Raw genomic sequence first — 13,354 nt, forward strand, 5'->3', positions numbered from 1 at the left:
CGTTGCCGTCTTAAAGATGACATTAAATAACCTAGTCAGCCACTCCAAACCTACTGAGCTTGCGCTCTTCCAAAATTCCCCAAGAATCTCATCAGGTCCGATCGCTCTTTCCCAGCTCATCCTACGCACAACACTCTTAACCTCTTCGACCTTAATACTCCTGCAACACCGAAAATCGTGAAGCCTCCCTGTATGCTCCAAATCTCTCAACACAATCTCTCTGTCCCCTTCTTCATTCATGAGTTTATGAAAGTACGACTGTCATCTTTGTTTAATGAGGGTCTTTTCTACCAATACTTTTTCATGCTCGTCCTTAATGCACTTCACTTGATCCACATCGCGTGCCCTTCTCTCCCACGCCCTGGCTAGCTCGAATAATTTTCTATCTCCATTTTTCTCTTCTAGTTTAGCATAAAGGCGTTCAAAAGCTGCCATTTTTGCTGTCGAAACCGTCAACTTTGCCTCCTTCCTTGCTATCTTATAAAATTTCCTATTTGTCCACTTCTCCACCCCATCCTTGCTTTCTATCAGCTTCGCATACGCTATCTTCTTTGCTTCCACCTTTTCTTACACTTCTCCATTCCATCACCAGTCTCCTCGATGCCGATCACGGCTAACTGTCGAGACTCCCAACACTTTCCTTGATACAAACCTAATACAACTAGTTGTATTATCCCAAATAGTGTTCGCATCCCCATTACTATCCCAGCCCCCCATATCCTTCAGTTTCTCTTCCATCTCCAAGGCGCTAGCCGTGGTCAAACTCCCCCATCTGATCCTATGTCGGTCATCCTCAACCCTCTTCTCCCTCGTCATCTTGATCCCTAAATCTATCACCAATTGCATATATGGAGGTTAAAAATGTCTATAATAAAATAGACATTGCATAAAATAAGATGAGAGAATATCCATTTTTTTAACTTGTGGGGGAGAGGGTGTTGATTTTTTAATCAATGTTGAGAAATATAAATAATTTTCACCTTAAAATAATTGTGACTAACAAATAAAATGAATAATTAGTGTAATTAGAAAAGCATAAAAATCATTTTTCCTCACACATTTTACTTTAAAGTCAAACTTCTGCACTAATTTTGTGAATAAACATTCACCCCGCTTCTATCTCCATTTGAATTTCAACATGTTATGGTTAAGTGTCTAAACATATGGTTAAGTGTCTAAACATATGGTAAAGTGTTTCTTAAATACTTTTGACTGAAATTTTTAATTTTTGTTTTTGTGCATATTCTTAAATATTTATTACATAAATAAGTCACTCACTTTAAATTTACCACCTTCGTGAACTGTACGGTGTATTATTCTCGATAAGTCGTGAAACATCATGTATGTTCCAATTGATGTTGATTTGTATAATTATAGTGGGAGATATATTTGTACAATTTTTTTTACATATATGCACTTGTAAACATACGTAAAATATTTTCCAAAATATGAGTTGATAGTATCTAATAAAAATATTTATCGTGTGTTCAGGTGCTTAACTAAGATGTGTCACGATTCAGTGTCATAAATTAAATTTACTGATAAATTTAAGAAATTATCGATCAGTCGCCTATTTTTAATCTCATTTATCCGAGATACATGTATTTGGACACGCAAGATACATGCATCCAAAATATATGTATATGAACGCGCCAAATACATATATCTAGGACCAAAATCTAGTATAAATGATAATTATGAAAACGCACGAAAAGACACATAATTAGGCCTTTAAGTTAGTGATATTTGTGTTGTTTGAAAAGAAGAGAGGCTATTACTACATCAATGCTTGGAATATCCTTAATTAGAAGTGTTAAAAGGGAAAACTACACTAATTGAACACAAAATACAAATTAATTACCATCTCAAGCCCACCCTTAAGTAACTCCCTAGATGTCTATTTAGCCCAAAGGTATTACGGAGTGTGCCCCCTTCATAGCCTAGGCCCAATTCACATTTAGTTTTTTGATACCATCACAATATATATATATATATATATATATATATATATATATATATATATATATCCTATGATGGTGTCATTAAATATTTATACAATTTTTCTTGAATGTCTGTTATGACATCATTGAGGATTTCAAAAGTGAGTCATTAAAGATTAGGGATTGATTTGGTGAAACAATGATTGTTTTTTCAATTATACAATTTTAATATTATTATAATATATGAATATATTGTGGTACAATTATTTTATGTACCATCGAATGACTTAGAAAAATATTTATGATATCATCATAATATATATATATATATATATATATATATATATATATATATATATATATATATATATATATATATATATATACCATGATGGTCTTATTTAGTATTTGTGCAATTTTCTCTTATACAATATGCTTTTATGGTATCATTGAGGATTTTAGAAGTCCCTCATTAAGAATTGATAATTGTCCTGATGAAACGGTGGTTGTTCCTCAATTATACCATTTTAGTATCATGATAATATATGAATATATTGTGATAGTATATTGTGTATCATTGAATGACTTAGGAAAACATTTTTAATACAATCACAATATATATATATATATATACACACTATAATGATATCATTTAATTTTTGTGCAATTTTTCCTGAATATTTCGTTGTACCTTAATAATTCTATGATACAATAACAATATGCCATATACTATTAGATTTCTGTCATTTCCTCGTATTAGGTCTCCCAATAGTTAGATTTCCGTTAAACTTTTGTCTCTCTCTTTAGAGAGAAAATTTTGGAAAATATGTGTTCTAATCTTTCTTATGTTAGGCTAAAAAGTTTGAATTAAGCTATTTTTGTTTTCCTTTTTTTGTGGAAGTGGGGTTCTAAATTTTTGTATGTGGAGAACACTTCACGTCTTCACCACCACTTTTGTTTTGTCAAAATTCAATAATTGAAACTTTTTAGGATAATGTCTCACCACATACTAAAATATAAAATATAAAATATAAAATAAAAAATAAAAAAAAGGAATAAATTTCAATCAGTACAATTTTTTTTTCAATGCCTACTTTTAAATGTTCCCTGCGCTCCTCACGTTCCTCTTCTCTAAAACCACTTTTTTTCTTCAGGTTCTCTCACATTTTTTTTTTCTTTTTCCAAATGCTTCATTTTAGTCAAATTAACTGCCTAACTGTCTAAAAAGTTTTTCATCACCTTTATCAGAGTTCTCATGGAGTGATCAATCATTGTGAAATTGAAAAAAAAAGTTTTTTTTTTAAAAAGAAAGAAAATTGATAACCCATAGATCAAGGGAAAATGTTTTTTTTTTCTCTTTATGATGTTTTGCTGCCGTGAGAAATCACATAATTATGTCAAGCTTTAATTAAGGATATAATTTATTCTAATTCTTGGGCTTGTTTCTTTTCATGGTTCCAACTTCTAGGATGTCTGGAAAAAACTAGCCCTATTTTCTTGTTTTCTTCCTGCATTTATTCTTTGGATTCCTTTTTTTTTGGGTTATTTAACAGATGTAGCTTCAATCTTACTTCTTTATATATTTTACTATATATAGGATCTGAACCATCATTTATATTTTATTGCTAAAGGGGTTCTTTGGTTGGTCGATCTAGCAGCATCTTCTTGTGGGTCAGCTCAGTTTCTGCTGTAGTGTCATTTGAGCAAGAATCCAAATTTGTGTTGAAGAATTTTTGACTATCTGGGGTTCTTTTGAACCCAAAGATTTGGCCTCTTCTCTTGAGAAAGATTGGATTTTGATTATCTGGGGTTCTTTTAACCTCAAAGATTTGGTCTTTTTCTTGAGAAAGATTGGATTTTGATTATCCGGGGTTCATTTAAACTCAAAAATTTAGCCTTTTTTCTTGAGAAAGATTGGATTTTTGTCTCAAGTTTGTGAATTTTTTGAGGAAAAAGGCTATTGTTTTATGTTTCTTTTGGGGCTTGAGTAATGTTTATTTCTACGGAAGATGAAAACATCTCATTGCCTTTGGCAAGTGGGAAAGCATTGGAGAATTCTTCTCCAATAGGATCAAATCCAGATTCCTATGATGATGAGTCTTCCCAAGAGATTCCTTCAACTTTCACAAATGTCAATGTGGTTCAAGAAGATGAAAAGTTTCAGCTTGAGCAGAGGATTTTGAATTTAGAAGGTTTTTTTTCTTAGGATTTGTTTGTCATTTGACTGAGATTTAAAATTTTCATGATTTGAACTTTCTTTTGTTTTTCTCTTATGGTTTCACAGGTGAAATTGCGAGTTTGAGGCATAAAGAGAGATCTTTGGATGAAAAAAGAAGAGAAGCATTGAATAAGATACTAGACATTAAAGGTGATTTCTAGCTTTGGATATTTACTGTGTTTGCGATCTTCTTAATTGATCTCATTTTTGTCCTTCATTTATGTATTTTGAATGAGAGACATTAATATTTCCAAATGTAGGTTGCATTCGGGTGTTTTCCCGAGTTAGACCATTTTTACCTACAGATAAACAGAGAATTCATCAACCGATTTCAGTTGAATCAGAGAAGATTGTGGTAAGATCTGGTGGAAGCAGGAAAGAATTTGAATTTGACAAGGTTTTCCCTCAGGAATCAATCCAAGGTTGGTAAAATATTTATGGGCTAAAAGTTGATTAATCTTATTTCCAAACAAATTTAGTAAATGCATTTGTTATGCTTGAATATTCTGTAGAAGATGTTTTTGCTGAGGTTGAGCCAATTATCAGATCTGCACTTGATGGGCACAATGTATGTATATTAGCTTATGGACAAACTGGAACTGGCAAGACATACACTATGGTTAGTTATCTTATTTTGTATTTATTACATTGTCATGAAGAATGGTATAGAAATGAACTAGGTGTTTTTCTTGTCTTCTTTAGGAGGGAATCACCGAGTCTCCTGGGATCATTCCTCGTGTTCTTCAGGAGCTTTTTAACCTTTCCTCTTTAGATAGCTCGATTTCATTTACATTTTCGATTAGCATGCTCGAAGTCTATTTGGGAAGTATAAGGGATTTGCTTGCTCCAAGACCTTCCAGTCGGAAATACACTGCATCGAGATGGTAATTACCAATATCTTGTCCTGCCTTATAAAGGAGGATGTAATTTGACGACCACTATGAGTTTCCTGGTATAGTTTGGCTAACACTATTACAGCAATCTAAATATTCAAACAGATTCAAAAGGATCAGTTGAAATCGATGGTTTAACTGAGGTAGAAATCTCTAATTTTACGAAAGCAAAATGGTGGTATCATAAGGGGAGGCGAGTTAGATCCACATCGTGGACGAATGTAAATGAAACATCCAGCAGATCGCATTGGTGGGTATCCAGATTGTGTAAAAGTTTTTCCCATCTTCAATTGGATTACTTTGGTTCAACAGTTACGTTATCTGTTTAGTTCTTTGTATTTAGCTTGACGAGAATCAATATATATCGCTATGGGGATGCTTTGGGAGTTAAAGCAGAAGCAAGCAAACTGTGGATGGTTGACCTTGGAGGGAGTGAGCGGCTACTTAAAACGGGAGCTACTGGACAAACCCTTGACGAGGGGAGGGCGATAAATCTCTCTCTTTCTGCACTAGGTGATGTTATTGCAGCTCTTAGAAGAAAGAGAGGCCATGTTCCTTATAGGTAGGTGAATAGTACGGGTTTCTCAGTTCATAAAAGAAATCTGGTTTTCTTTTCTGCATTTAGGTAGTACTTTCTTAGTGTTCTTGCTTGAGTTTTATTATGTTCCACTATTACACCGCCCAACAGAAAAAGCTTGAGGAGCTACGAGTCTAAATATATGGAAGTGGTGATTTCCGTTAACTAATTAAGTTGCAACTTTTGATTGCAGAAATAGCAAATTGACACAAGTTCTCAAGGATTCTTTAGGTAAATTCTCTCATTCCTGAAAAGCCATTTCCTTTTATGCATGTCAGAACTATTATATTTTTCACATTTTGGACAATGATAATTTTGTGGTAGCAGTAGCACAATATTTCGTTGCATCCACTCAATGGTTAGGAGTTGTAAGGAATCTTGGAACTTGGACTTGTTGGCAGTTGATGTAAAAAACTCTCTTGTTCGCCTTGGTACTTAGATATCTAAATATGTTAAGTTGTTCATAACTTATTTCTTTGGACTTACTGCTTTAGGTGACAGATCAAAAGTTTTGATGGTAGTCCATGTTAGCCCATATGAAGAGGATGTTGGAGAGACGACATGCTCCTGTACCTTTGCAAAGAGAGCAAGAGCAGCAGAATGCAACAGAGAAATCTCAGAAGTAATCCCCTCTTTTTTTTTGTTTCTCTTTTCTACCGTCTCTGATGACCTTGCCACTTATCCTTATTTATTTTTGCATCCCTTTAGGAATCAAAGAAGCAAAGAGAAAAGAGGATTGCCGAGCTTGAGGAGCAAATGAAGGAAGCTGAAGAGGGATGCACATTACTTAGGACTCAAATACAGAAGGCTGATTTTTTATTGAGTGAGAACAAAAGGCTTTTCGTGAAGAAATATCAGCCACTTGAAGATGAAGAAACCTTTTCTATAACCCCAAAGGAAAACATCGCTGAAATCACAGCAACTCCAAGAAATTCTGAGGAGGGACTAAAACAAATGTCACTAGCTCAGTGCCTCGATTCATGAGTTCCACGGTTGCCAGTCGAATAAGGGAGACTACAGCAGAAAGGGAAATCCACAGCAGACCAAAAAGTGTGAGATCATGGGCTAGGAGCTCTATGCAAATTTCTGGTTCACAATCAAACAGCTTTGATCGTCGTTTCAAAGCTCAGCTACGAACTTCAAATAAAAGATCACGTTATAGTGAGACTACTACCATAGCAGGGGATATTAAGTATGGTGATGATTCAGATATTAAGCCATCTGTCTTACCACAAAGCAAGACTATCGCGCCCTCGGATCCAAAGCCTAGAAGACCACTAGCTCACCACAGAAGGAGGATGTCTGATCTGCTCTAACTATTATAAGAGTTGGTCAAAGGTGCTTTAGTTTTTTTGTTTTTTTCCTTTTGGTGTTTTTTGTTTGGTGTTGCTGCTGCTACTACCATTGATGTGGAAGTAATTCAAGACTGCTAGAAAAATTCTTTGGGGGTTCATGTGTTATAGGTGTGACATTTCTTGGGGTAGGATTAATATTATACTTTGCAAAAAGAATGTTTTTTTTGAGCTTGTGTTTTTACATCAAGTCTCATATTATTGAGACTGTGTGAAGAAAGTGCATGCATGGAAAGAGATTTTCAATTCATATTGTAACCATAAAACATTGTTACTGCAGTTCAGAATGTATTAAAAAAAACTGACTATTTGAAGTTTGTTGCTGCTCTTCTATATATTGTATTAGTTTAGATTTACCTTATGCAATATTTCCTTTTGTGAATATCATTTGGTTTCATTAGTTATTCGATATATGCACCGATGAGAAAGATAACAAGTATTCTGAGGAATTAGATTTTATTAATAAATAAGTCAAAATAAAATAAGCTATAAACATTAAACTTTATAAAGAAATTTTCTGTATCGACTAGCACTGAAATATCCGACAATAAATAATGGTTAATTTAATTGAATAGCGTCGTATTTGTATGGGTAAAAACCGGCTAGACACATGATTGAATCGGGAAAGGACGTGTGGAGTATTGTATCAGGTCTTATCCATATCCGATAGAGAAGAGTGGCCTTATCCTAATACTCGAGACCGGTGTTGGACCTCTGAGCCCGTCTAGTTCTGGGGTTGCGAATCCCATTCAACCATCACCGACTATTATCATTCTTGTTCTAACGACAAATCCTGGACAAGAATTACAAAGTTGGATAGAAAATTCACACTAATATTGATAGACAAGTATAGAATGAATCGTCCTAACAAAAGAAAAGGAAATTCTCAGTGGTGAACAATTATTCGATAAAATTTCACAAATTAGAATTTGAAGAAATAGAGCGTACACAAATTTTATCATTACTTTTGTGGAGGTAGAGCTATTTTCGAAAAACGAAATTCTCAATGGTCAAAATGATAAGGAAAAAAACAAACTGGAAGTAAAAAAGGAATGTAAGCATAATGCATGAATGGCGCGTATCGTTTGATATAACAGTTGAATAGATATACTCCTTATACAGTACGGTCAGCTGATAACTTTGGAGTTAATAAATGAGAGAACAGCAATGGATCTAAGCAAAGATATAGCTCCACAAAGAAATCAAAAATCAATCTAAAAAACCATAAACATAACCATTCAGTATCTGATAAAATCACTGAATAAAAGAAAATAATCATCAAACAATGAATGGCATAGCATGTCAGAAAGAACAAATTGCAAATTAAAAATAAAAAAAAGTGCCTGAATATGGAAAATGAGATCTAGATATATACATCCCTAGTTTTGGTTATCAATAAACACCAATCACCTTCTGTTGCATGCAATTTGTATAAACTTCAGGCTTTAGCCCCGGATCCCTTACTTACCAAATAAACTGCCAGCCCTTACTTATCTTAGCTAAAACAACTATCATAGTTATTTGATTTTCTATCTATTTTTTTAATGACTTTAAAAAATAAAAAATAAAAAATAAAAAAATTCTTCAAAATTTTCAAAATCAAACCAAAACATTTCATATAAATAAAGATAAAAAAAAGAAAAAGAAGAAAAGCACGATAAAAAATAATGAACGTCGATGGGAGCAATGATAGCAACAAACACGACAAAGAATAAGAAGATGAAAGGAGAGAGAAATCTAGAAAGAGAAAAAAAGATAAGATAGTAAAAGAGAGAAAAATTTCAAAATTTAAAATTTAAAAACTAAGAAAAACCTTTTAAAAATTTTAAAATATTAATATATATTCACAAAGTTTTAATTATTTTAATTAAATTTTTATTTAATCTCATTTTGAAAATAAGACAGAAATGAATGCAAGCCTTTGAAAGCTTGCAAGGCTTGAAGTTCAGAAATGAATCCGTTGAATTTAGACCATAAAACGTAAAAGTCTTTTTCCTCACACTTGAATAGAAGAATGAAGGAGTAAGTCAATTGCCCCTTCTCCAACTAACCAATAGGAAAATTCTTACACAAGTCCAAAAAATAGCATGAACTCGATCTTCAGCTCTTACCACAATTCTCTCAAAAAAAGAAAGGAGCCTCGAGAGTTCTCTCCTTAACTACACCCTCCTCGGCTTTATTATCCAAATACTCATCCTGATCAATCTCTACCAATTCAGTCATAACCGGCCCTTCATCCATACCCTCATTCGGTCAAATAAAACTAAAATTAAAATAAATCGGTCAACTTTCCTTCTAAAGAATAAATAAACCAATAGGAAAAGGGGTGGAGGAGTTATATTACAGATTTACAGTCCATATATACACAGAGAATTTTGGAAACCAGATATGGAAAAAAAACAATTTCAATAGGAAAGTACCCTTTTTTTATAGCTTTAAAAATACTTACCTAACTTCAATCTCTTCCTATAAATAAACATTTCCAGCAAACATCAAAAGCATCCCAAATTTGAAAACAAATCTTAGTTGTTGAAGAAGTGAGGAGAATGGTAGGCACAGGGAAGAAGAAGATAGAGATCAAGAAAATCACAAAAGAGAATTCAAGAATGGTAACATTCTCGAAAAGAAGGAAAGGACTTTTCAACAAAGCTAAAGAAGTCGAATCCATGACAGGTTCTCGTGTTGCCTCTGTTGTTTTTTCACCCACAGGAAGGCTTTCTACTTATGGAGACGTTGAATCTGCTATCCAGAGGCATTTTCCTAGCACATCTGATGCTGTTGTTGTTGTTTCTGATGGATCCTCGAGGTCGAGATCATCATCCACTCCGAGAAAGAATGGTCTCCGTAAATGGGTGGAAGGTATAGATGTGAAAGGATGTCAAAATTTGAATCAGCTCTTAATGTTGAAGAAACAATTGGAAGGAACCAGAGACAAGATTCTTTCCAATGAAGATGCTGAGTCGTTTGAAGCTTTGTTTGCGTAGTATGTAACTTAAAATGTATTTTATTATATGTGTGCTTATTGGAATTTCGTTCTTTTGCTTGTATGTACGTATCTTACTGAGACAATGTGAAGAAAGTGCATCAACAAGATATTAAAAAGGTTTAGTTTATGTTATACATCATTTTTACAACAGTTTAGAATGTATTTGAAAAATTAGTACATGTGGGAGATACATATTTGATTAGAATTTTCAGGTTTAACTAAATTATTATGCGCCATCCAAATTAACCAAAAAAATAATCTAATTTCACATTTACAGAAGGCAAGTGAATCCCCCCAAAACCTCAACTTTTACTTTCCTTGTATAATCCTTAAAAAGAAAGTTAATTAAGCCGATGGGGAAAAAGTATAAATAAAAAGATCGTGTCTCCTCGTTTAAGATGGTGAAAAGTTATGTGATTTAAATCTTTAGTCAACGTTCCTTGTTAAAGAAAGATAAATAAACAGATTAGGAAAAGTTATCTCACAAGTTCTCGTGTTGCCGTTGTTGTTTTTTCACCCACTGGAAGGCCTTATACTTGTGATAGCAGTCGTAGTGCAATATTTCGTTGCATCCACTCGAAGGTTAGGATGAGTTATATGCACTGGTGGGAGAGGTAACAATTATTCTGTTTAATTAGATTTTGTTAATGAAAAGACAAAATAAAATAAGCTAAAAACAACAAATTTGCACTGAAACATTTGACGATAATCGTATTTGTATGGGTGAAATACGGCTAGACGCATGGTCTAATCGGGAAAGGATCATAGGGAGTAAGTATCGTCTCAAGTAAGGGTGTGCAAAATCAATCCGTTTGATAAATCGAATAAAAAAAGTGTTATTAATTTATTGTTATTGAATTATTGGGTTAAAGGTTATTTAATGATTTTTAAAAAAATAATTATTGGTTATCGGTTCAGTATTGATTTTTTGATATTGAATTATTGGGTAAACCGATAATCCATTAAGACTATAATAATTTACTATTTTAATTTTTACTCATACGTAAATACTAAAGTATCAAACAAAAGATATTAATATAATCACTATATCAGATTATCAATATCCTACACAATTCACAGTTCACGCTGTATTTATCCTTTAGGCGTTAGTATTACTTAGGTCCACAATGTCAAAATCTAAAGAACTAACAACAGTGGTGGCTAAGGTTTGCAACGACAACGGCAAAGTTAGGCAATGACTAGGGTTGTGAATTGTGATTATTCACAACAAAAACGTTTGATTTGCCTGTTTCGTTGTATGCCTGTACCACGTCAAATTATTGGAGAAGTTATATAGTTGTTTTGAAAGTATTTTCGTATTGATTAAACAGAAAACCGAACCATTAAAGATCCAAAATCGATAAATCAAAAATCGATAACAAATATCTTATTAATTTAATTTATCGATTTAACGTACTTAAAAATAAAAAACCGATAAATCGAACCGAATGGATCAATACAAACTTATAAGTACACCCCTAGTCTTATCCTATATCCGAGAAGAGTAGCTTTATCATAATACTCGAGACCAATGTTGAACCTTTGAGCCCGTCTAGCATGAGCATTCGATAAAATCAGGGTAAGCTCAGATTCAACCAGAATAGGTAAGCTGGGGTTTGCGTATAAATAGTCATTTATATATTTGCTTATAAATAGTCCTTTAGTTATTCATATTAAGACACATGGAATCAGGGGGCGGACCTACCTTGTGCCGAGGGGTTCATCCGAACCCCCTTCGGTGGAAAATTATACTATTTATACATGGTTAAAATAATTTTTTATGTATATAAAATAGATGTCGAACCCCCTTTGACTAGCTCGTGTGTCTACTTATTTAGATTTTGAACCTCCTTATTTAAAATCCTGGATCCGCCACTGCATGGAATAATACATTCATTGATCACTAGCAATTGTTGTTCTTAATTAAGTCCTTAACCATTACTTTGATTAATATATCAATAATATCAAATTTGCATGGTAATACACTAATACTATCCGTTTTTGACACCGGCCTTGTTTACATAAATAGTCCTAAATTATATTAATTACATCTACATCAAGATGTTTGTTTAATCCAAAAAATATATAACAATCCTATTTAGACTAAAACAATAGTTATTTTTCCTTAATCAAACCAAAATGCTTTATAGAAGACAAATTGTTTTAGGAAATTAACTCTAGAAAATCTTAATTTACGTGAAAAAGAATAAATAGAAATCTAGTTTATGTACGTAGAAAGAAAAAAACAACCAAAAAGAGGGAAAAAACACTTGAAAAAAAGAAGTTAATTACTAACTTACCACTTATGCTCATAAACCATGAGTCATAAGTCCATCAATGATCAAAAAGGAGAATGCGACTATCTATAGTCAGATAATGACAAGAAAAGTATTGCAAAATATAAAAAGTAATACCAGAAATTAAGTTTCTTTTATCTCAATTTATATAGCACCTGTTATAATAATTTAATTTTGAAATTTTTACTTTTTATGTTAAATACCTACAAGTTAAATCTTTAATAATTTTAAACTAAATATATCATATTTTAATATTCATTTTAAAGCTCATTATAAAATAGAGTTAGAAGAAAGTGTAATATTAATTACAATAGGACTTTTTGAGAAATTGATTGGAAAGGGATGTGTAGCTACACTTTTATTGGAGAAGCCGGTATGGTGATTTGTTTCTTCGTCTCTTTGTCATCACTGCTACACAGTCATCATATTCACACCCAATTTGTCTTCACGAATTCACTATGACACAATACACTCTCCTCCCTATTTTAGTCGAATTTTTACCATTTAAAATCTTTACACATAGACAAGGAAGTTAGAGGTGGTTACAGCTGCTCTTGTGCACTGCACATAGTTTAACAACTTTTCTATATGAAAATAACTAACTATAACAATCCTATTCTAACCGCTATTATAATATTCGAATTTCAAATAAAGCAACCCATTTGCCCAGCACATCCCCTTCATATGCGTCAAATGAATTTGCCTTTGGCCACAGAGTGTTGTTGTCTTCTTTTGTATTTGATTTTATTTCTTGTTACTGTCAGCTTCGTGTTCATACTGAAACAGTCTTGTCTTGCCATCATCAAGTCATCCCACAACCTTGCCTTTTCAAGTCAATACACTGTCTTACCTTGCCGATGTTACTGCTTGCACACATGTTCCATAGGTGCCATTTGCCCGTCCTTGCCTTACTACGTCCAAGCTACCTTGCTAAGTATGCCCAAGCTGCATTGCCAACAATCCAAGCATCTTGGACATTTGTTGCCCACTAACACTTAGTCGCCACAAATTACATTGCTTCATCATGCACAAGCCAAGGCCATTGTAAAAGTCCCGGTCATGCCCTTGCCGATGTTGCTTAGTTAAATGAG

General features: G+C 33.2%; 2 protein-coding genes across 2 annotated transcripts; both read left to right on the top strand.

Annotated features, from left to right (window-relative positions):
• The first annotated feature begins 3,041 nt into the window (after positions 1 to 3,041).
• On the top strand, positions 3,042 to 7,297 carry LOC129886277 (kinesin-like protein KIN-14U). Its single transcript, XM_055960892.1, is given in 11 exon segments — positions 3,042 to 4,132; positions 4,225 to 4,308; positions 4,419 to 4,580; positions 4,671 to 4,777; positions 4,861 to 5,042; positions 5,137 to 5,301; positions 5,395 to 5,613; positions 5,822 to 5,859; positions 6,123 to 6,250; positions 6,337 to 6,571; positions 6,574 to 7,297. Coding segments are annotated over 11 exon segments (1,893 nt in total). The 5' UTR covers positions 3,042 to 3,930; the 3' UTR covers positions 6,945 to 7,297.
• Positions 7,298 to 8,995: 1,698 nt separating this feature from the next.
• Positions 8,996 to 10,073, top strand: LOC129884691 (MADS-box transcription factor 23-like). Its single transcript, XM_055958974.1, has one exon. The coding sequence runs from the start codon at positions 9,527 to 9,529 to the stop codon at positions 9,962 to 9,964; it is 438 nt and encodes a 145-aa protein (XP_055814949.1). The 5' UTR covers positions 8,996 to 9,526; the 3' UTR covers positions 9,965 to 10,073.
• The last annotated feature ends 3,281 nt before the right edge of the window (positions 10,074 to 13,354 follow it).

Source organism: Solanum dulcamara, chromosome 4, assembly GCF_947179165.1.
Source record: "Solanum dulcamara chromosome 4, daSolDulc1.2, whole genome shotgun sequence".
NCBI lineage: Eukaryota > Viridiplantae > Streptophyta > Magnoliopsida > Solanales > Solanaceae > Solanum > Solanum dulcamara.

What these genes read in the sequence shown, in the direction of transcription:
- LOC129884691 (XM_055958974.1), top strand. Translation starts at nt 9,527, where the DNA reads ATGGTAGGCACAGGGAAGAAGAAGATAGAGATCAAGAAAATCACAAAA.